The 23,671-nt window shown below is 45.2% G+C and overlaps 1 protein-coding gene across 1 annotated transcript in view; it reads left to right on the top strand.

Moving 5' to 3' along the window:
* CTXND1 (cortexin domain containing 1) overlaps positions 1-15,598 on the top strand; it is a 33,323-nt gene extending 17,725 nt beyond the window's left edge. The window contains exons 2-3 of the mRNA XM_066328033.1: positions 8,968-9,143; positions 13,844-15,598. Coding sequence (XP_066184130.1) covers positions 13,898-14,077 — 180 coding nt within the window. The 5' untranslated portion in view covers positions 8,968-9,143; positions 13,844-13,897 and the 3' untranslated portion in view covers positions 14,078-15,598. The remainder of the gene's footprint in view (positions 1-8,967; positions 9,144-13,843) is intronic.
* Positions 15,599-23,671: the final 8,073 nt, after the last annotated feature.

The raw sequence follows: 23,671 nt of genomic DNA, 5'->3' as shown, positions 1-23,671 counted from the left end.
ATAATGGCATTTGTGTTTTCCTTAGCCCCAAAGCACTGGGTTAAAGTGAAGCAGTCAGAAGTTTCTATCTGCCCACAGTCTGCCTGGTTGAAGTCAATGCAGTTTTTATGAGACATTTTATTATTAAAAGAATTTCTCTAGAAATCAACCCTCCCACTGCAAAGTCCAACATTCACCAAACTAAATTAGTTCAAGGGTGCTCACAGTCATGTAAATAGAAGCCAGACATTTTCTCTGTTAGGGGAAAGTCATTCAAAGAGCCATGTGCAGGGCATGTTTTAGCCCTATATAGAGCTATTCTACAGCTGAGTGCTGTGTATCTCACTGTTTTGAATGGTTTGCAGTTGTAGTGTTCCTTCAGCCCAGGAAGGGTGCCTGAGGCAGCCCTGCCACACGGGCCCCATTATTTACTCTGTGTTCCACCCCAGGTTTGCTGACCCTGCTGACACCACATGCATCAGGCTGTGTGTGAGCAGCTGCCCAGCCTCCCTCCCACACTCCATCCCTTCAGCCACCAGCCTGTACATGACTTTCCTACTGGGCATATTTACCAGAACTGAATTTTACAGCAATCTCAGGCTACTTTCCCCTGCTGCCCCTCTCAGAGCTGAGGGTGCAGTTGGGGCAGTCACGTTAGATAGAGATGCTGGAGGAAATCCCCATTTGCAAAGTTCAGTTTGCAGAGCAGACTAAGAGAAGGCAAAGCTCAGACTCACAGACTGGGGGGCAATGCTGGAGGCTCCTGCTGTTAAAAGAGCTTCCTTGTTTCAGTAATTCAGAAAAATAGAAGTAGTAAGATTTTATCTACCTTCCTTTGGAAGTGGTAATTCCTAAACTCAGCTAGAATTGAGGTCTGTGCTTTGCTGTTACAGGTGACTCAAACAATCCTGCTCTAAACAGACAACTTGAAACAAAACATGGCCCCTTGCCTTGTGCTGCCACAGATAATCCCTGTGACTGTGTTAGCTGTCCCTGCACAAACCCTGAGCATCTCACACACCTCTACATGCCAGGCTGCACCTGCACAGAGGCTTCCACCCAAAAGAGAGTGTTGGGGTTTTTTACTGTGGAGGAAACCATTTTCCTCCCGCCACAACATCTAGATAATTCTGTGTGTTAATCTGCAGTGATATGGGAGAAGATTTGCGGCTTTTTTTCTGTGAATTAGAAACACTGTAGAACTGGGCAAAGCCAGTTGTCCTTGTTTGCCTTCTGAGAGGAGACCTATGCTGAACCACGATGGAGCTACAAATCTCCTTCTGCCACTTCACTCCCCTCTCTTCAATCAAAGCCCTGTTCTAAGAAGCCTGACTGTTGCTGGCACAAGAGCAGGAGCAGCTTCTGAGCACAGCACTGATGGAACAGCACCAGGCAGAGTTGCAGCTGAGCAACTGAAAAGCCAGGGCTGCTTTTGAGCTCAGTGTCCTGTCCTTCCAGATGCTCCAGGCTCAGCTGCAGCACATTGAACCTGTGGGAGATCTGGAGTCGTTCCCTACCATGAGGCTCAGCACTAGGATCATCTAGAAGACCTTGCAGGGAAAACAGTCCAAGGGGAAACAAAGAACACTTAGTGAAAAAAAAATTAAAAAATTTAGTTCCAGATCTGCATTTGCACATATGTAAAAAATTTCCTTATAAAAGTTTAGTTCTGTACTGAGTCATGACCACAGTCCTTTATGTCCTACCATAAATCTTCACACAGAAATGCACCAAATGAAGTAGGAATATATAGTTAATCCTCATAGAGTCATCATGTTGTGCTCCCTGCACAGCTGTAAAGATCATTGGCTGGATGCTCTGCACTGAGCCACGTGTCTGCTGAGATTGCTCAGAGGTAATTGTCACTTCTTCAGCACACACAGATGTGGGGAGGTAACTCCTGTAAGTTAGATGTATACTTACTTCTGGCCCAAAGTCACCTGTACTGCAAAGCAACTTTCCACTGTGCCTGCATTTGCAATTAATTAAACTTCCATGGGCATAAAACGAGCCTTGACAATAAAGAAATACCAGCCATGGACAGGCAGAGACCCACTGGGACACATCTCACCTTATTATTCATAGGACTGAGCTGTTTGAGTTTAGTTTCTTTTCATGCATGAAGAGCTTTTGAGGAATCTCATTATTGCACTGAATATAAATATATTCAGTAAATATAAAGAGACAGAGCTAAACTAGAAGCAAAGATCAGTGCCTGGTTTTAAAAGTATTAGAGCTGTATTACTTACAGATACAAATAGAGATTGAAGCTGAAATTGCATCAGATCTTAAATATCTCCTCTTCTCTTAAAGGGACTTTCCAGAGGCAGCCCAAAAGCATTGGAGATCCAAGAAACAAGAACATAAACCCTTTGCTGGAGCAGCCCAGTGGTCTGAGGGGAGATGCTCATTAGGACACTGGCTAGCCTGGTCACATTTGGCACCCCATCCTCTAACACCCACAACTGCTGCATTAGGAAGCCATAGGGAAGGCCTCTGATTTGTGGTTTCAGGGTCTATTTCTGGACCTGTTCTCTGTAATTCATCCAGTTCAAAAAGCCTGTTGGTACTGTCTCCATCCTCTGTGGTAGCAAGTTTTTGGAAGTCACTACCTGTTGAATAAAGAAGTCCTTTTTTTAGTAACAAGCTGGGTGTCTACTAGTTCATTGAATGTCCCCAAGTTTACCTCTTTTGAAAACTGATGATTTTTTTAAAATTGAGTGGAAAGTTTTTCCATTTTCCTGATCTGTGATTTTTGTATAGTTCAAACATATTCCTCAGCTACCTTTTTCCTATCTTCTTTAGACACTTACAAAGGAACTGATCTCCTCTTTGATCATTTTAGTTATCCTAAAGAGAACTCCCTTATGGCAGGTATCTATTCCTCAGCTCACTTCTCTGCTTTCAAACCACAGCAATCCCAGTCCATAAAAACCAAAATAAAAAATGGCTACAAGCAGTAAAAGGGCTCTAAGGTTTGGGACATCTCGACACATTTAGAAGTCAGTGTGATCCCTGCAAGAGAGAAAGGCCCTTCCAAACTGCTGAGTCAGTTCAGGCAAACCCTCCTGGCTCTCTGTACATTAGGTTCACTTAAAAATGTTCCTTGTGTGCATTAGTCAGGGATTGGCTGTCTGGGACTGTTGGGTGCTGTGCCAAAACCAGCCCTTTATAAACTGAACAGGTACAAAGGTTCTGGCAGTCTGATTCCCAGTGACCCACTGACAAGCTACTGATCTAGGGCAAGATGTGGAGATGGGATGTAATTGCCCACAATCTTTTTAATCAAGGACTACACTTCCAGTAATCTGCAGCAGTGACAGACAAAACAACATCAGGCTGTAACACACGTCTGGAATCAAAGCTCTTTTCTGTACAGTCTTAATTAAAGAGTGTTTCTGACTACAAGTTTTATAGAAAAGTCAATGAGCTTCCAGCTGAGGAAAAGGACCTTTCTTGATGTGATGAAAAGGCTGTATGTGTACTTAGGGAGTGTACATGAGTACATGATCAGGGAAAACCCATGTGGAGAAAAACACAGGTGGCACTCAGGCCATGGGTTATACTTGGGAATATCTTCAGTACAGACTGGGATGAGACAGAAGAAGGGAATGAAAAAGCATCAGTCAGCCCAAAACCCTGAGCACAAACAAAGCTATGACCAAAGCCATCACTAGCATGGATCAGGGAAGGTGAATTAGAGCCTGGCCTGGAACAGCCCCCAGGGCACGGGTACCTGAGGATTCACTAAAGGTGATCCAGGAAATATGCCCCAGAAATGAGAACTACAACCAGGGTGATAATCATGGGGTGGCTTTTCACTGCTTGGACAGTCTTCAGTGTCAGGCTGTGGTGGTGATCACCAAATTGCTGTTCTGCCCACTTCCTGCCACCAAAGCCCAGTCAGAAAGAGCCCCACTGTTTCACCATTCACAGAGATAATTTTTGACTGCTCTTTGTCTTTGATTAGGCACAAACTGCATTTTATACCCATCCACCTGGCACTTCTAATAAATAAATTTTGCAACTAAGAGATACTCAAAGTTTACAAGTTTAATTTGTTATCCCTCTGCCAACATAATCTGTCACAGAGGCCAAGTTTAGCAGGATTTCACAGAATCATAAAATTGTTTGGGTTAGAAGAGACCTTTATGGGTCATCAAGCTTCAAGCCCCCTGCAATGAGTTGAGAGATCGTTAATTAAATCAAGTTGCTCAGAACCCTGTTCAACCTTACCTTGAGTATTTCCAGAGATCAGGCATCTACCATCCTCTCCAGGTAACCTGTGCCAGTGTTTTACCACCCTCCTTGTAGAAATTTTCTTCCTTATATGAGATCTAATTAGATCTTGTTTTAGTTTGAAACCATCACCCCTTATCCTAACACAACAGGCCGTGCTAAAAATTTCATCCCCATTTGCACAGGCAGCTCTTTACCAGCCAGCCTTGATGCCAAAAAACCAGCCTTGGACACATTTGATTTACTACAATAGATATTTCCCACATGTCCTGGGAAGGACAAGAGACAGAGACCATGAACAGCTGGGCTCAGGCTCAGGATCCTGACTGATCCTCACTCATCTCAGCAATGGGCCATTTATCCTTTCACCCAGCCCTGCTTGGTGACATGCCAAATTTGGAGGCTGCTGTATTGGTTGCCTACTTACAGAGCTATAGACTAGAGCTCAATTATCTTTAAATTCTTATCAGGAGCCTTCACTCCAGCCAGGGCTGTCATGGAAAATGTAATGCATGTCCTGACTCAAGGTTTTGGTTCATTTGTAATAAAAATCATCTGGCCTCTCTCTGAAGGAAGATGCAATCCATCCCTGTTGGGAGACAGTGGAAAATACAGTTTATGTGGGTGCCAACTGGATCTTCATCAGAAAGAATCTTTTGTGCAGTGTTCATGTGCAGAGTTGTGCAGAAAGGAGGAGAGGGTCTGAAAACAGGAAGATTTTCTGTGCTGTTGAGCTGTTTGGCTGCTCACACTGGTTCCAGATGGTGCTGGAGGCACTCAGTGCCTCTGAAAACCAGCCAACTTTCATTCTCCCAGTTCTTATAGTAGCAAGAGAAAAACTGTTCTCTTGAGAAAAGAAAACAGGGAAAAACTAGTAATGATATTTCTGCTTCTCCTGTTGGCAAATTATAGCTGAAATTAGATAACATGCTGCAACAATTCTGCTTTTCCAGCTGGAGAGGGAGAGAAGCAGTGAGCTGCTGTGGGTGTCCCACGTAGCATTAGGCTCTGCTCCCTGAAACAGCCCTAACCCAAACTCATTGGGATCACCCGGGGCCCCTAACTTTTCATCGCAGATCTTCAATTATCCTTTCCTCCCATTCCTCATACCAGTAAGGAGAGATAAATCTGTTTAAGTAGGGCTGGTTTTACCATTGTTTTCTAGGGGTTTCTCATCCTTACCCAACCACATGTCTGGGCTCTGGGGCTGCTCCTCCTGGGGGTCCATTTCTGCCCAGTGACCTGGCAACAGATGCTGACAGTGTCTAACCTCCTGTCTTGCTCTGCACGAGGTCCATATTTCTATTACATGCCAGGCTCATTCATTCAGTCTTTAAGACTCCTTTGCAAGATTTTTTTTTCCAATTTAAGATAGGATGTGGTTCAGCTGGCATCACAGCCCTGGTTAGATCACCACAGAGAATCAGAGCAATAGCACAGGAGGTTCTGTGCATTAGCACAAGCTACAAACATCCATCCTCACCATCCCCTGCAGACCAGACTGGTTCAGAAAAGGAGCAGACAGGAGCAGTGCCTTTGGTGGAAGCCCTGTGTCAGTTTGTCTTGTTTTGAGCCAAAACACACTTGGACTTTGGGCTTTATTTTTGCTTATGTTTAATTGATCAAATCTCTCTCCCTACAAATTCCTGAAGTATCTGAGAAAAGCCTGTATTTAAAAAGTGTATGGATTAGTTATCAGTGTGGATTAAAGAATAACTGCAGCTATTCCAATGACGAGGCCACCAGTAACTATTTTGGATGTTTTGCTGCTCATCCATTAAAACTTTCTTGACTAGGAGATACCTTCATTAGCAAGAATTTAACTTTTGGTTTGAAACAAGTGATTCAGAAGTGAAGCAGGACTATATGATTTCTTTCTGCCTTTATTTGTGGCAGTTCTACAGGCATAAACCAGCTATTTTTCATCCAGCTGAGAATTCATCCACAATATTTTCCTCAATTGGAAAAATATTGATACAGCCTTAATCTGATCTGTATGTAGCTTTTCAAGATAAAAGGGGAAAAGCTGTGTCTCTGAGAGATACACTGCAAGTTAGAGATACTGGACATCACCACCACAAGGTGATATTTATGTAAAAAGGAGTTGCTGTTCTACTTTAAAGTGAGCCTTTTGTTTTTGTAAAAGAAAATAATAAAATTCAGAGCAGTACAGAAAAATATGGGTCGTTTTTCCTCCTTGTCAGCTTTGCTGCAGTGAAAAATTTCTCCATAGCTTTGCTTATAATTCTCCTGGCTAACAGTCATTGTTTAATTTATAAAATAACTGCCAGGACCAACAGGCATGTTTGCCTCCTTTCAGAGGATTTAAACAGCAGAGAGTTTAAGAAGCAGATACTCCGTTAAAATGAGTTTATATCATATCTATTCAGATCTTACAAGCCTTGGCTTAAAAGCCTCATCCATTTGTTTCTCTAAGGCTCCTTCACATTTGCCTCTTGCCCTGATGAAAGGGATGCACTCAGTGCATCAGAGCAGTGATAAGGAAAGCAGCTTCAGCCCCTTATCAAAATACACATGGAATGAAGGATGGTCCTGCTCAGACAGATGTTCCTGCTCGAGCTCATCTAAACTTTTCCTATCACAGGTATTGCTTTGCATTTTTCGGGCATTATCTGCTAAAGGATGAATCAATGTTCCCAACGGCCCCAGGGTGGAAGGCAGCACTGCAGGGAGGATGGGTTGTACAGTCCCTGCAGCTCTCTCACCACAGCAGAAACACAGAGAGAACCAAGGGAAGGTCCCTGCAGCACACACAGGAGTCACAGAGTCCCCTGCCCCAGGGATGAGCCTGGCCAGCCCAGGACAGCACCAGGGAGGGGAAGCAAAATCCCCTAATTTTGGGCTGAGCTGGGCTCTGAGGGAGCATTGGATTTTCTCTCTCCTCCTGCTCCCCTCTGGATTGTAAAGCAACTGATACAAAGACAGAAAGACAGCATCACAACATCACCCTGCATTACCTGCCCTTGTTTATGGCAGTTGAGTCCCAGCACTTCCCACCCTCGTGTCCAGCCTGCATCCCTTGCAGTGCATCACTGATCCTACCCCTCTTTTTCACCTCTGAATCACCACTTCCAGTCTCTGAGAAAGATTCCCAGATGCTTTCACCTCAGCAAAGTTTAGTCAAGGATTTTTCGCTAAAGTTGAGCTTTGGGAGGCTGGAAACACTTTTTACTCCAGATCCCAACTGTCCATCATTTCACTCAATACTTCTGAACAGTAACTTGTTCCCAAACGCAACCATCTATTTTTTTTTATCCTTTGTTAGTGAGTAATTCTACATGCTCCTTGAAGTGAGTGAGAAATTATTATTTGATTTAGGATGCTCTCAAATTATAAGCAGCCCACAGTTATTTTAAGTGTATGTTGCATCTTTTCCTCAATGAAGATTAATGTTATTCTTGCCATGGGGCTATGTAGGAAGGAAACATTTGTGCAACAGCAATTTTTAAAACTTTCTCCAGATTGATTTATGTGTTTATTTGTTTTCAACTTTTGGGCTCTTGTAAATGGTGTCTTTAGTCTTCTGATGGAATACTGGTATCCAGTGATTTACAACTGGCTTAAAGCAAGTGTGTGGAGGGAAGATTATTTGTCTCTTGACTGTAACTGAGGGCTGGATCGAACAAAGGAGTTTGCATAAACTAAGCTAAGTATAAAGATTTAAAGTCATTATGTAAAGCAAGAAATAAAATAGTCCAACAACCAAAACAAGATGCCAAACAGTGAGTTAAAAAGAGAGATTAATCCTGCCTTCAGGTACACAAGAAAAATCATGCTTATAGGAAGGCAGAGTTACTGAAATGAAGTATTGATTTTCTGCTGAAAGAATTGTAAGTATAAAAGGACAATTAATTTTTAGACTAAGCTAACGGTCATATTATTGCTCTCTGGGTGTAGCAAGAAGCTCATCTGTCTGTATCTATCTATAGCATTTGACTCCTGTGCTCAGAGGCAGTGACTTTTTAATCAAAACTAGATTGTTAAGAATATTAGAGGATGATCAAGTGTCCAGGCTATTCCTGTATAGATTTGAACTTCAAACTGAAGGTGACTTCGTTTGACAAACACACACAATACCTACCTGGAGCAGCATTTCACCTTCCTTCCTGGCCACTCACCTCTGGTCTCTTTGCCTGAGCAACACCCTGTCCCCTCACCAGGGATTTGGGCTCATCTTTTGGCTTGTTCTTCTCAACCTTCCCATCCTATACCTTAGAGCTCCTTTCCACAACAATGTGCACAAAGCCAGGTTTGTCATCCAGCAAGAGTTGCTGGTTGGAATTATTTTGTGTGCATGTAAAAAAGAGTATTAGCCCAAACCAGACTGAGTAAAAGGGAAAAAAAAAAAAAAAAAAAGGCAAATAATTAATAGTTTTATAAGTCCTAGAGTATCAGTTCCAATAAATCAAGTAGTTTTGTTTAAACAAACCATCCAAGCCCTGAATAAATATGCAGACTCCTGGGCAGGATCAATTCAAACCCAGCTGATCTTTCACTGTGATTTAAAAACAGGATTTTTCTGCTCGTTTAAGAAGAAATATTGACATGACTTTGGGCTTGAACGTTGCTCTTCCTACCATAAACCTCCTCCTAGGGAATGTCTGACAATTGAATCCATTTCGCGGACGAGTGTATCCCGATGGCCCCGGGCTGTGGCTCTGGAGAATGTGCCTGTCACGCCCACATCCTGCCTGAGGAGCAATTGGCAATTATTATTTCTGTTTTCAGGGCAGCCCGGTGAGAACTGCTTCCAGATCCGGGTGGAGGTGAGCCCGAGCGGAGCCCGGACGCCGTCACAGCTCCACTGACTGAGAAAAACTTTTAAAATATGACTGCAGGGAGGATTTTATCTGCACCATGCTGCTGTGCTGGGATGTGACAGGCTTCTTATCCAGGTCTGGAAGGTATGGATCTGCTTGCAGACATGAAATCTCATTTCCCTTCCCTTCCTTCCCTCTATATCTGTTGTTTTGGGAAAAGGAGTGTAGAAGAAAGGAAAACAAAAAAACCCCCAAAACAACAAACCAAAGACAGAGACTGTTTTGAAATGAATCCTAAGGGTTGAGATGAGTTGAAATATGATTAACCAGCATAGGAACTAGCTCTCTGCAATGTATGTGGTACATTATTAGTTGATATTTAAAGTGACAGTGCCAAGATTGTCAGGTCAGGAAAAAAAAAACCCCGAAACCACATCTTTAAAATTATCTTACATAGGTAGGGCTGATGGCAAAGTTCTGATGAGAACACTGATGAGCACAAGTGTTATGGAGAGTCTGTAACAGAGTTGGAACACTAAGGAGGATGCCAACATCCTGCACAAGGTCATAAAAATTAAAATATAATCTCTCTTCTGTGGCAATCCCTCGTGAAAAGGGCACTGGGAAACAAAACAACCAGCAAAGACCAAATGCTCAGGATGGAGTCTTCAGTGAGGGTCAGGGTTCCTGATCCCTGGGCCACATCCCTGCCCCAGCTCCAGGGGCTCCTGACTGCCAGAACAGAGACACAAAAATAAGCCAGGGGAGCAGGGCACTAAAACTCGAGGATGCCAACCCTTCTGAAGAGACACAGCTGCTGCCTGGCCCTCTGCAGCCCTCAAGAGTCTCTTTTGGTGCTCAATTACTGACCCAGCACAGCTCCATCCCTGGGTGAGCCTGCCTGTGGCACACACCTGCTCTCAAAGGAGTCTCAGGGGGAGACACTGCACTGAAGCACCCAGGGATTTACAGGAAGACATACACTCAGGATGGCTAAATTGCCTTGTTTGAGCCAGGGATTGTCCTTCTTCATCTTTTGGCTTTGTTTAGACCTAATCACATTTTCAACCAAACTGAAAAAAAAAATTAAAAAACACAATTCACATTGCTGTCAAGTTGGGGAAATAAAAGTAATTTACTGCAATTCAGCTATTCAGAGAAAACCTAACCATTCAAGTGTGAAACTTTATAATTGTTTCTGCTGATTTTCCCCCCACACACGCACACACAATGCAGTCAACATAGTCAACATCAACCCTGCTAGCAAACAAGAGCAAAACGTCTAGCCAACCAGCCTATAACTGGAGAGAGAGCTAATTTCAACAGCACTGATGGATTTCACACTCCAGACCAAGAAAAACTGAGCAAAACCCTTCTGCTCACCTGCACAGCACATCCCAGGGCTGGGATGGAGGGCAGGATGTGCAGGCAGAGCATCCAGCATGAGCCAGCCTGCTTCAGCCTGGGAGACACTTGCACACCCCACTCCGAGCCTGGCTGTACTGCTGGGCACCAGGGGAGTGAGACAGGGCAGTGGAGGCACTGGCTGAGGAAATGGGAATTCAGCAGGACAAGCTGTGCAGCTGTTGCAGAGAGGGAGGACCACAAGCAGCTGGCAGGCAGCAGGACAGAGCATGCCCATGGTAATATTTGGGAGCTGGGCTTTCCCAAGGGGAAGGAGCCCTGGTGAACGCAGGCAAAACCTCCTTTTGCATTTGGGGACTGTCTCTTGCTGCTGCCCAGATGCCTGATCTAGAACAGCAATGTGTTCCAGCCACAACAGATTGATCTGCAGACAGCTGCCTCAGGCACTGCCCCATTCCAGCAGCCGGCTCTGTGCAGGGCTCCCTGCCCTGCCAAGGCTGCTGGGATGAATTGCAGTGGCTATCAGCATGGAACACCACCAAAGGCCTGCTGGCACCAGCCCTCCTGCCACTCACATGAGCCCTCTGACAAGCCAGACCTGCAGAGGAGGTTCCATTCTGACAGATGCAGGTGAGCAGCCAAGCTGAGAGTGAGGACAGCCACTTGGAAAGCCAAATCTTTCTGGCCAGCCCCAAGAAACATCTTGACCATCAGTAGTGACTTCGTGCAGAATAGTGCTCAGCATCAAACTGTTGTGGGGAGACCAGGAGAGAGAACATGTGATTTATACCACCTCAAGAATGTAGCTTTTTTGGAAAAAAAAATATTTCTAGTCCCACTGAAAATGTCTACTTTTGTCAAACCAGATCAACATAAACCTGAAATCATTAGGTTCAAGCTGTCACCATAATTGACTGTGCAAACTACAGTTCAGATGCCACAGCCTTTCACTCTGCTCTTTGTGCAAAGCCTTCTGCCTGGCCTATCCTTTCCAAAGTGTGCTTTTCCCTTCCAGCAGGAGAGAAGCAGAGGCATGCAGCACTTAAAACAGACTCCTATGAGACTGAGTGGTGCCATTTGGAAGAGAAAAGTCTCAAAAGGATAGATCTCTACTTGAAACCTATGATCATTTTCTGACTAAATTATTCATCTTTCCAAAGAAAGTATATTTGAGTGAAAATGCAGTTTTTCCCTCCAAGATCAGTACTGATGGAAATTACCAGGTAGTTCTGCTCATCTGAAGGAGGTAACTTAGGGTGAAATACCCTCACATGGTACAACAGCCAGAATGTCAGGACAGGGAAAGAAATTGAAAAATCCCACCCATCCTTGTTGGACCTTCACACGAGCACTACAGGAAAAGACTGGGATACATCAGCAGTTTTGATAACATTTTTGTTCTTTTGTATTTATAAAGTATTCATACTTAAAACTCAACTTTGCTGACAAGCCTTTTTTTTTTTTTTATCAAATGAAGTTATTAGCTGCAATGTAAGATCTCTTGGTTAGTGAAAAAGAGTGGTAGCAGAGTCTCTGGGGAATATTAAACCTCTGACCAGGCAAGGTGAGCATTACAAGCCTGACCTCACTCCTCTGAGATTTCTTCATGATCTCCTAAGGATGTGACTGGTAAATACATGAGATCATGAGCTATCTGCTTGGTTTCATTAACTTTATGTCATCAGCTTCTTTGATTTCCCTGCTGCAGGACTGGCTGTCGCAGTAATTTCTATGCTTTCAGGAAATTAAAAAAAAAATCTGACATCCTTGTGCTTAAAATAGACTCAAGAGCCCAGCTGATTTGTACTTGCCTTGTGGGATCTAGGAGGTTGTGAGGCTGGAAAACCACCTGAAAAGGAGCAAATTATGAGACAGGGAAGAAACTGTGAGATTTTAAAATAAAATGTCTTCAGTTCCCCCTGAGGGAAGTTTGCAGGGCACAGGAGTTCAGGAGCCTCTGGGACACCCACTGGCAGCCGGCACAGCAAGATTCTGCAGGAACAAAATGCTCCAGCCAGATGTGAACCACCTCTGCAATAGCCCTGCCAGCAGCACCAGCTCACTGCAAACATGACCAGGCAAACTTGTCTGTGTAATAAAACCTGGGGATTCCTCACTGTGTCAGTGTAGTAACAGAGAGCAGCGGGGCTGTTTGATATCCCAGTTTCACCAAATCCTCTGTATAGCTCAATATCTTCTTGTTCCCATCTCTCCTCTCCAGTTAAAGCAGGGACTGGCTCTCAGACAGATTCTTGTATTTGCTGTGAATGACTTTGTTGTTTTGTTTGCTGAAAGGAGGCATTCCTGATCTTCTACACTGTAATCCCAACACTTCTCCCTTCCCCCTTGGCCAAACGTGGATGTCAGAAGTTTCCCCATCCCTGGGCAGTGCCTCAGTTCTGTGTAAGGTCAATTCCTCTCTCTCAGCACAGCTGTGCAAAGCAGTTTGTGTTATCAGCTGATGAACTACCCAGAGTCAAACTTTGAGAGGGATTCAATCACTGCTGAAGTATTTTTGGTTATGGATTCAGGTGAGGAGGCCAGAGGAGACCTTCAGCTATGCAGACATCAGCAGTGAATAAGATAATCCTTGTTCTAATCACATAATCACCTGTACCTCTCTGGTTGATAAAACATCCACTTAAAAATGATATTGCTCCTAAAAAAATCTTCTATTGCCTGGAGAACCTTGAGTACCAGAGATTAAAAGATTATGGAAAATAAGTATGCATAATTTTCACTTTGCTTTGTGCCAGTGAGAGACAGAGAATGTTTGGACAGAGAGGAAAATTGGGATAGAAACAGTCTGCTCTGCCATTTGGCTGATCTTTCACACTAGCAGAGGAATGGAAATATTTTTATGATTAGGAAATGATAAGACAAGAACAGTGTCTGTGCCTCTTTTAAGAGATGATATTTCAAGTGGATAGTGCTCATTCACTATTGCTTCCCTTTGCATTTTAGTGTCTAATATTGTAGCAAGAAGCATTTGTAGGCTAAATTAGGGTGGAGATGAGGTTTCTTCTCTCACAGCTCTCAGTCAGCTGAGCTACAACCTTTCCATTTGGTTTATTTCCCTGCAGGAATTAATCAGACCTGTAACACGTAGGTGTGTCCAGTACAACCCCTGATTTTCCCCACACTCAGGAGCAGCAATCCCTTGTGCCTGGTTGTCACAATAGGACATGAAATAAAGGTGCTTGGCTCTAGTCAGAAGGCAGTAGGAGCCAGAAAGTTTATTTACAATTCATCCAGCCCTTTTATAACACACTGTGCTAAGAAGACACGTTATTGGTCCATAGGGCCGACACCTCTGCCATTGGCTAAGGAACAGAAATAGCAAACAACACGTGCTGTTATGGGAAAGGAATATTGTTTACACAAGGTTGTTTTGGGAAAAAGAAAACTGTTGAAAAGTTTCCCTTGGGAAGAGCTCAGAAAATATCAGGTCCACCCCTGACGCCGTGTTTGTTTTGCAGGTGGTTGATGATGTTAGGAGCAAATCCAAACCCAGATGAAGAGTGGCCTGAGCAATGGAGGTGCCAACCCCAGAGCCCGTGTACGTTGATGTGGACAAGGGACTGACATTAGCGTGTTTTGTCTTCCTCTGCCTCTTCCTGATTGTGATGATCATCCGCTGTGCAAAAGTCATCATGGACCCCTACAGTGCCATCCCCACGTCCACGTGGGAGGAGCAGCATCTCGATGACTGACAGGGATTCCCTGCCAGGCAGAGCCATAGGATGCAGTGCTCCAGGAGGCCTTTTCCCATGGGGAAGGGTTGACACACACACTCACACACAGAGCCATTTTAAGATATGCAGGGCAAAGGCAATATCTCCAAAAGCACATAAATTATTTTTTTGCTCAACAGGTCAAGATATCAGCAAGCCATTCTGGCAGCAGAGTTTACTACTATGCAGCAACTCTTATTTTACAGTTGTCATTTTAACTCAAGTAGCACAAGATTCTCCACACTTTTCTTAACGTAACTGTCTAGCACAGTTTGTCCCACCCTCAATATCACCCACAAACCCAGGGTAACCATCAATGCCATGAAAAAGCAACAAGAGTATTCTGTATTTCCTAGAAATGGATTCCTTCAAATACTGATTGCTTCCTTGGTCACTATGGGTGCATTTTAGGAAAGGCCCAGATTTTATATTCCAGAGCATCCCTAAGTAGAAGTGCTAAAGTACCTCTGGCTAAGTAGAATTATATGAGCAGATTTATTCTTGGCTCACTTGGTTCTGCACATGCACTCCCTACCCCACTGCAGCCATATTCCCAGTGACCAGGATTCAGAAGCACTCAGACTCAGGGGGTCCTGGACTGCTGTAGACCCCATAGCATCACCTTGCTCTATCCTATTCGTGCAAAAACCAGGCATGTCCTCTGTCATGGACCCTTGGATTAGTCAGGCCACTGACTTTGAGCTTGGTAGTTACCAAAAATCCCTGGAGCAAAGCCTGGGCACTGCTGGTGTCAACTACACAGAACTTGCTGTGATTTTCAAAGAGTGATTTCACATGCAATTTCACCCATCTTTTGCTTCAGGTGTACTTCAGTGGGATGAGACAGGACTAGAATGACAAGAACAACAAGCAGAGAGTTTTCTCCCAGTTTTGTCATTCAGACTCCTCACCATAACATTTACAGTAACACACAATAATAAGCATTCTACCTCGGAGACATTCAGCTCCTTCAAAGGAAGATTTTTTTCCCCCATGAATTTGTAAGGTACATTTGCTTCTCTCAATTCATTAAGACAGCCATAACACAAGAGGGCATAAGTGAACATAGGAGCACTGGAAATTCATTATTTACCTTTGAAGACTGGGGACTGCAGCATTCCAAAGTTCTCTGTTCCTCAAATTCTGAGGTTGGCTCATACCTGCCTCTTCTTTCATGGCTACATGTTCAACTTACGGGGTTGAAAGGAAGCAATGCAGAGCAGGTACTGCAACCACAGCGAGCACCTTGAACAGACAAGGCTTGAAAGCACAAAACTTCAAGAAGGGCATTTCTCCATTTCTCCCCCACACCATCCTGCCTGACCCCCAGGTTCTTGCCATTAGACAACGCACAGTGGGTGAGAAAGGTGGAAGCAAAGGCTGTGACAAGAAAATTGGGACAAAGGCTTTGTAAGGCACTGTTCTAGCTCTAGGATTTGTTTGATGATCACACAAGTCAATTTTTATGTGTCTCAGTCTACTCATCAGTGAAATGGGTGTAACAATTCCATCTTGTCACGCCTTGTTTTATCTAATAATACCAGAAAGCACCTGGAGAGCCTTAGATAGGGACACAGAAATGTTCTTCCTCACAACTCTTCCTGCTAAAACCAGTAGGGAGGGTCTGGATCTTGTTATACTGCAGGGATGTTCTCCCCAGGCAGAGGACTTGTCCAGACCTCCATTTACTCTCTCAGTGCAGTATTCTGAGCCAAGCCAAATGGCACCTGGCTTTTTTACATAGCCCACTGATTCCTGAGGATGTAAGGTGCTCAACACTGCAAATACAGAGATCCCTAAATAGCAGGCTATGAGGTGTATGGAGACTTTTGCATGAATCTTTTGAGCCACACAATTTTTGCTGATCTCCGTTGTAGGAGATCCCATTCCTGAGGCAAGACATTCAAAAATTAGCTTTCCTCATGGTGTCCTCTAGCAAGAGATGTCTACTGCTTCCATTATCCACTGCAGATTGCTCCTCAGGCTGTTATTTAGCCTCAGCTTCTGCTAGCCAGGTAATCACCAGTAACAGAGCACTTCTTCAGGCTTGAATGTTAAATGTTCATCATGCTTGGAGCAAAGCCACACTGTTCTCCCTTATTCATGGGCAAGCCTATCTGTACCATAGTGATGGATGTCCTAGCTCAAAGAACAACACCTCTGTCCCCTGGGCTAAGGTTTGGAACCTGTTTTTTGTTGTTAAATCTCGTGTCCCTCTAGTGGGGCTATTTACAAAATAAGCAAAATAACAAAATTATGTCCGGGCTAGGGACAATTTCAGTTTGCAGGTCACTGGCTGAGTTCACAGCTGAAGCAGAGCAAGGACAGAGCTTGTCCTCACACCTCTCAGTGCCAATACTCCACTTGGTGTTTATCTGCATGCAGGACTCTTGGGCATTGTCACATGTCACTGATAAGTCCCAGTTCAACTAAGGACTTATTCAGGTGCTTAAGTTTAAGCCTCTGAGCAGGCTGCCCAACTACAGAGACCAGAGTCAGTCCTGTGACATGTTCCTGGCAGGGCAGGGACAGCAGCACACAGTCCTTGCAGGAGCAAATCCTGTCTAAGAATAAAGGGTTACAAATGCTGAGGAAGCAAACTGACAGATTTGCTTTGCAAGGGTGGTTGCCACTTTTTTTGTCACTTTGTCCAGCTGAGCAAACAATTTTATGGATTCTCCTGAAAATCGTAATGAAAAGACCCCTCTGGGTAGCTCTATTTTCTAACAAAAAGGCACTTGTCCTCCTGGCACAGCTGTCAAGTCCATCCTTCTGTTGACAAAAAATGTCTTGGTAAAAATCTGGATATTCACAACATGACTGCATAAAAGTCAGTGAGATTGTTTTTAATAGAGAAAATGAAAATCTATTGATCTCTTCACTCTTGCGAACAGGGACAGGAGCATGTCTGAGTTCAAGGAGTCTTTGGACAACACTCACATGGTGGCATTCTTGGGATGTCCTGTGCCAGGCCAGGAGTTGGACTCAGTGCTCCTGGTGGAGCGGGGCTCCCTCCCAACTCAGCATATTCTATGATTCACTCTAATTTCTGCCTTTCCCCACTGGTTACAATCACACAACCTCACTCCTCTTTAACCAAAAGCAATACTGAACATCCTGCCTAAGCCAGACATGTAATGCCCCTTCCCCTGGGAGCCAGGACTGCCCTACCCCAGGTGCATCCCTGCAGCTCCAGCCCCGCCGGCAAATCCGTGCTCACGGCCAGGGAGGGTCTCTGTCAGCAGAACCTGCATCACTGGGCTTGGTAGTAATTTCAGCTGCATGCAACAAGTGCCTCTGCTAGTTTGGGTTCCTTTTTGATCATTGTGTCATACTACCAGCAACTGCACTCAGAGGATACAAGTCAAACTTGTTGCAAGTGTATTTATCGAACATAATAAACAGCTTCGACATGGAAAACCTCCTTGCTGTTTCTGTTGTGGTTTTCCTACAGTTGCCAGGACATCTTTAAAAATACTCACAACATGATTTACACGAAGGGCATACATTCCTGACAGCCCTCCTCGGAGAGGGAGAGCAGAGAACAACTCCCTGTGTAGTTGCACCACCACAGATTTTTGGAGCTCAGGGCAGAGCTGAGGGAGCCCCGGGTGTTCCTGTGGCTCTGCAAAAGGTCAGCCTTTCCAAAGGGGCTATTTCAGGTTACTCCCTTGGCCAGGAAGAGCACTCAGCTGAGCTTCAGCTCAGTGGGGGACTGCAGCATCTGTATTTCAGCAATTCATTATCAGTAACAAATTGCATACCAAAAGGAACAGGGCCACTGAGACCGGAATCCCTCCTGCTGGCGACTGAAAACGAGGAGCATGGAGCATCTGTGGGGGTCTCTTTGAAGAAGCTCCAGAGTATGGGATATGCAGGGTAAAAAAGCACCTAGGGAACTCCTCCTCTTCAAAAAAGATACAGAGATGAATTGCTAATTCTTTCATCTTGAGAGAGGGCTCTGTTGCCTGAAAGCTGGGTGCTTTATAGATCTGCTTGTCCCTGCAGCAAGTCCTCTGGCAGAAGGATCTTTGTGCCTGGAACCCAGTTTGCCACAAAGACTAAACCCCACTGATAAATCATTGCTTCTCTCCTAGTCAGAAGCAGAGGCTGGAGTCTTTACACTCTTTTTAGTACAACTACTCTCTGGCTAAGGTAAGGGCAGACCTGAACTGAGGCTGCAGCAGCTGAATTTGAGCAGACACCCTGGAAATGTTTCTTTCTGAAAGAACCAGGGGCTGGTGGCAAGCCAGAGACCCACATGAGTGATGCTGCTGCAGCCTGTTCTGGCCAAAGGTGTCCCCAGCTTGCTGGGTCATTACAGTCTCAGCAGGCAGCTTCAGCCCAGATTGCCTCAGCTCAGAAGCCAACACAGGACTCGGGTGGGGAAATGAAGTCTGTGCTCAGACTTCAGCCATCTCCTTTACATTTTTAATTCTTTTAAAATCCATTTTCATTAGAAGTGGTCATTACCTTGCTAACCAGGAGGAAAACTCTGCTCACACACACACGTCTTTAAAGCAATAAACAATTTGAAAATTTTGGTTGCATTTACTCTCAGGTCATCATATATAATTCAAATCATAACAGTGTTAAGAATCATTGAATGACAGAATTCTTAGTTACAAAGCTCCATGTTTCATACTGGAACCTTGCCAGGCAGCCCACACAGGGAAATCAGAAATCAAAAATGTATTAAAATTGCATTAAGTGTGCTGAAGCTGTAAGAAGTGCAAAGTTTTTCAGAACTTATTTTATATTTGAGATTGATTGGATTTCTCCAGCAGCTGCCATCTTGCCTCTGCAGATCAAAGTCCCTGGTAGGGGTGAGCAGGCAGCAGAGCTGGGCACACTTCAGCCCTGCAGCAGATCCCAGAGCCCCCCAGACAAGGTCCCAGGACAGCTCCAGGACATCCCGTGCTCTGCAGGGCACTGGAGGTTCCAGCTGCAATGCTGAGCCCTGAGCACACCTGCCCTGGATGCAGCGTACAGGGAGGAGCAAGACATAAAACCCTCCCTGAGCTTGCAGCTCCCAGCCAGTCCCTCAATATTCATGGACCAAGGGGTTGATCCTCCAGGCTGACCCCAGGGATGCCCAGCTGCCACCAGGGACTTCTGCTCCTGCAGCGTTTCCCTTGGACATTCATTAACTGTGTTAACACTGGCACTGTCATGTGCTTATGGAGCAAACAACATCAAGCAAACAGAGTAAAATCAGAAAGCACAGGTCTGTAGTTAAAACTCAGTGGAAAACCAAGCACCTCTGCATCACAGAAAGAGCTGAGGTGAAGAAGTTCTTGGGAATGAGGGAAGATAAGAAGGAGGGACAGCTCACAGCAGATTTGTATGGACAGCATGGTGCCAGTACCTCAGCATGTCCCTCACGTACTTCCAAAGCCTTCAATCAATTTTAAAATCCCAGAAATGATCTCCTTCTTTCTCACTAAGCAGAACTGTGTGGGCATTCTGAACAGAAGCAGCAATCAAGCTGAGAAATGGTCTCCTGCCTCACTGCTTAACACCAAAAGCCACGTGAACATCACCTACCAGCTCTGTCCCTCTTCACAAAGTCCCTACCTTGACCCTGAACACTACTGAGAGAGTGTTTCACTTTCAGTTATTACTGCTTGGGTAATGAAAAAAATTATGAGTATTGCTGACCCAAAAGCTTACATCAAAACTAATTTTTTTTCCCAAGATATCGTATCCATTTCTAATTAGAATCTCTGCACAAAACTCCTTCAGGTGAAGAGTGCCTGCATTTCACAGCAAAAAGCCATTGGTTCTGTTAAATTCTGAAATACATTTTAAGGGTTTATTCCATGGTTTGGGGTTTTTTTGACACTTAATTACACCAACAGCATCATTATAAATTGCACCCAGCTCTTTCATTATGCACCAACTAGACGACGCTTTGATCTGTTGGAAAATGGATCTCAAAGCACTAAACAGTGGCTGCCTTTAGTTTTGCTACCAGTAAAATAACAAAAATCAAGTGGAATAGTGTCAGGCAGGATGATTTATTTCCTCTATGCCCACCCTGTGATAAAGCAGCACAGCCCAGAAGCAGCTCCTGTGCCCCTCCAAGAGCTCCCAGCCAATGCCCCAGCACTGCTCACCCCTGGGATCACTGTGCTCCAGCAGGGATTGCTGCTGGCAGCTGCTGGCCTCTGCTGAGTGGGAAGCACCAGGCAGGAGAAGGATGCTCCAGGCCAGCACAGGAGCTGTGGTTTCCCCTTAGATACACATTTCCATTTCCTCTGGTCATGGGTGCAGCATCTGTCTCCCCACACAACGTTGCATGACCCTGAATGAGGTTTCTCAGGTGGCTGGCACAGCAGAGGGGTTTTATTTTACTTCCAGGCTTCTAAAGATCCAAGAAAGATTTTCTTGTTCTACACATGGATTACAACCCCACAAACCTGGTGCTGTGACAGGGCAGTGAAAAAGGAGCTCTGAATTTGTTGGTGAGGTTTTGTCCACTTTTGTTCAAAGCCAGATTATAAGCAAGCTAAGAAAAACTAAATAGAAATGAACTAAAAATAAATGAAAATTTGTAACCTCCAGAAGCAGAGACAGCTATGCTCAACCCTAACTGAAACAAAATCTTCCGGAAGTGCATGGGGAAGCTCTTTGTAGAAGCAATCAACCCGAGTGAAACTGGCACTTCAAAAATAAACTTTCTCCAAGCACCCAGTCAACCTGTTGAACTGAGAACACCCAAGCTGAAGCACACTTTTGTTCCAAGAGCCTGGTCTTTTCACCTGTGTTCAGCTTCCCCCAAAACCAGAAGAAAGCTCCGGGGCCTTCATTTTAAAGGACAAGGGTACAAACTGGTCCTAACTGCCCCAGGGAAGGTGGGACAAGTAGGAGGTGCCCATAACACCTATGTGTTTCCCAAAATTAGGATCAGAGGCTGCTTTCCCCCCAGGCAGTGGGTGCTGCTGGTCCCAGGCCAAAGCTATTTTGTGGGCAGCCCTGCACATTGCAGCACAGCTGTGCCCTTCACTCTCCCCTTGACACAGGGCAGCCTGGCAGGGGTGACAATCAGCAGTGCTGGTGGCTCCAGGCTCACTGAATTGGGTGAGGGCAGCGTGGGCATGGACCTCCCGTCTCCACAGTGCCCACCCAAAAAGAGCCCACTGCCTTCTTCAAGGGGGGAAAAAAGTGGCCTTGGGCACACAGAAAAGTTTGTCTCCTTTTTTATCATCTCCTGGCATTTTGGCCCTCATCCATGTAGCAGGCAGCAGATGACTCTGAGCTCTGTCCTGAGAGAGGTTTTGGACTTTGTCCAGCTCACCTCTGAAACCTGCTGTGCCTGAGGTCCTTTCCAGAAATTACCCACCTTCTGGGAATCTGGAACTTCTCCAGATGTCCCCAGGCCAGAGAAGCTCAGCTCAGTCACCTTGGGGCCACAGGGGGCCCTTCCCTCCTCCCACCATCCCCAGTGTGGGGCAGGGGTGTCTGGCCTGGGGGTGTACAGAGCAGCCCTGCAGAGCCACCCTGCTCCCTCGGGGCTGGGACTGGGGGTGGCAGGTTGGCTCTGGGACACGAGCCAGCTTGGAAGGATCTGTGCCTGGGTGCCTCCATCCTGGCTGGGTTTGGGTTCTCAGCACCACTGATCCTCTGCCTGAGCAGACAGCAAGCCCAATTCCCACTTGCTGGCAGGAATTGCAGCATGCACTTGGCTCTCTGGGAAAGGGATTAATTTGATGTGTGCAGGACTGGCCTTCACCTTGCTCCAAGTTCAGGAAGAGCACTATGGATTTGCAGTTCTCCTAAGTATTCCTGCACCCAGAAATCCTTGACACCACAGCCCTTCTTGGCTGTGCAGGGTCTTGCATCAAGGTCACAGCTGATGACTGATGACATATTGCCCCAATATCAGCTCTCTCTCTCTCTCTCCTCAGATGTTGCATTTCCAGAATATCAGATATGCCAAGGTCCACTGTGGATGTTGCTTCTGCTGAGAAATTTCTCTCCTGGATAAATGCCTTGTGTGTCCTCCTGCTGCTGCCAGGAGCAAAGCCAAGCCATGCTCAGAGGAACAGAATGGGTTATTTCTAAATCCAAGAGCGAAGGTGTCAACTCACAATTGTCCTTTGAGGTCAAAAGACAGCACAAAGCATCTATAAATTGATGATCTAGTCAGAGTACATTAAATAAATATCTGCCTATTAGTTCAGCTCCAAGAGCCTGAAGGCAAAATAGCTTTTCCTTGATAAACAGCAATGAGCCAATGTTTTCCTGGCCAGGTCATCCTTGATTTGGGGATGAACCTCCAAGTATCATTCTTTAAAGAACTAGAATTGTTGTGCACTAGAAGAGAGCCCATTACAGTTCACATGCCCCATTAGCAGTGATTTATATGCAGTGCCACATTTTTTCTTTCATTTTCATTTCAAATCCATTTTCCTCTTCTGCATGGCCATAAGGTTCACATTCCTGCTCAGCCTCAGGTGCTCCCCAGGATGGCATCAGATGCCCTCATGGCCCACATCAGCAAAACTACCAAAGGTAGAGCTATGGAGCAGCAATGGGACAGCCTGGAGAAGCTGCAGCATGGGCTCATCCTGCTGTCACCACATGGAGCCAGCAGCCTCATCAGGTTCTTCACTTTGAGGACCAAGCAAATATTTAACAAGTTCCCCTTGCACTACACCACAGTTCATTATCCGGTCTCCCGAGCTCCTTCAGTCAGTAATATCCTCTAATTGATGTGATTTGGCACTTGGCCATGGAGTTAAATTGATTTGTAGGCCAGCAGGAGACAGCAGATGCCCTTTACACTTGAGGGAAGTGGCATGTGGCTTTGTTTACTGGCTGCTGCAAGGAGATGCTGTGGCACGAGGTGCCTTTTAGGGGTGCAGGAAGGGGGTTGGCCAGCTTGGTGTCCTCTGTCCACAGCCCTGTTGGGTGGCAGGGTGTGACTGCCACCAGTGAGTGCCTGGGGATCACCCCACGGATGAAATTCCCCCTCCCTCCTTGACCCCAGGGGTGCTGGTGCCCAGGGTGAGAGAGAAACAGGGAATTCCCTTCTCTAAACCAGGAGGCACAAGGGTGGTTTTTTGACCCTGACCTTTTGAGGGGTGCCCCAACCCAGTCTCCCATCTTTGGGCTGGAATCAAACCCTTTCTGGGGCAGGGGAGTTGCCTCTGGTTGTGTAAGTGCAGGAGGAGCAGAGACATGCTGCCTGTTCCCTGCAGTTGTGTTGATTATCATGTTTCCAAATTGCTTTCTTGCAGATTATTTTAGGGCACAGTCATGAAAGTCTTGCTCAGGAAGGTCTACAAGTTTTAACATCCATATGCAACTCGCCTTCAGGATTTCACCTCCAGCATATTAACACTGTGAAAAAAAGAAGTCAGCATGGAATCTCAGCTCTTATCATCAGCCTAGTACTCTGAATATTTAAGCTTACTTGAAAGCCTCTTCTTATAATTATGAGAAAAAAAGTATGAATATAGTAGAAGAGTTAAGAATCTCACTTTCCATTTCAATCATCTTATTCATATTCTGAGAATTTTAAGCTAGCATTGAAATCCTTTTCTTATCACACCAGAGAGCCATATC

Source organism: Sylvia atricapilla, chromosome 13, assembly GCF_009819655.1.
Source record: "Sylvia atricapilla isolate bSylAtr1 chromosome 13, bSylAtr1.pri, whole genome shotgun sequence".
Lineage (NCBI taxonomy): Eukaryota > Metazoa > Chordata > Aves > Passeriformes > Sylviidae > Sylvia > Sylvia atricapilla.
The sequence above is the reverse complement of the archived record's forward strand: the minus strand, read 5'-3'. Positions and strand labels throughout refer to the sequence as shown.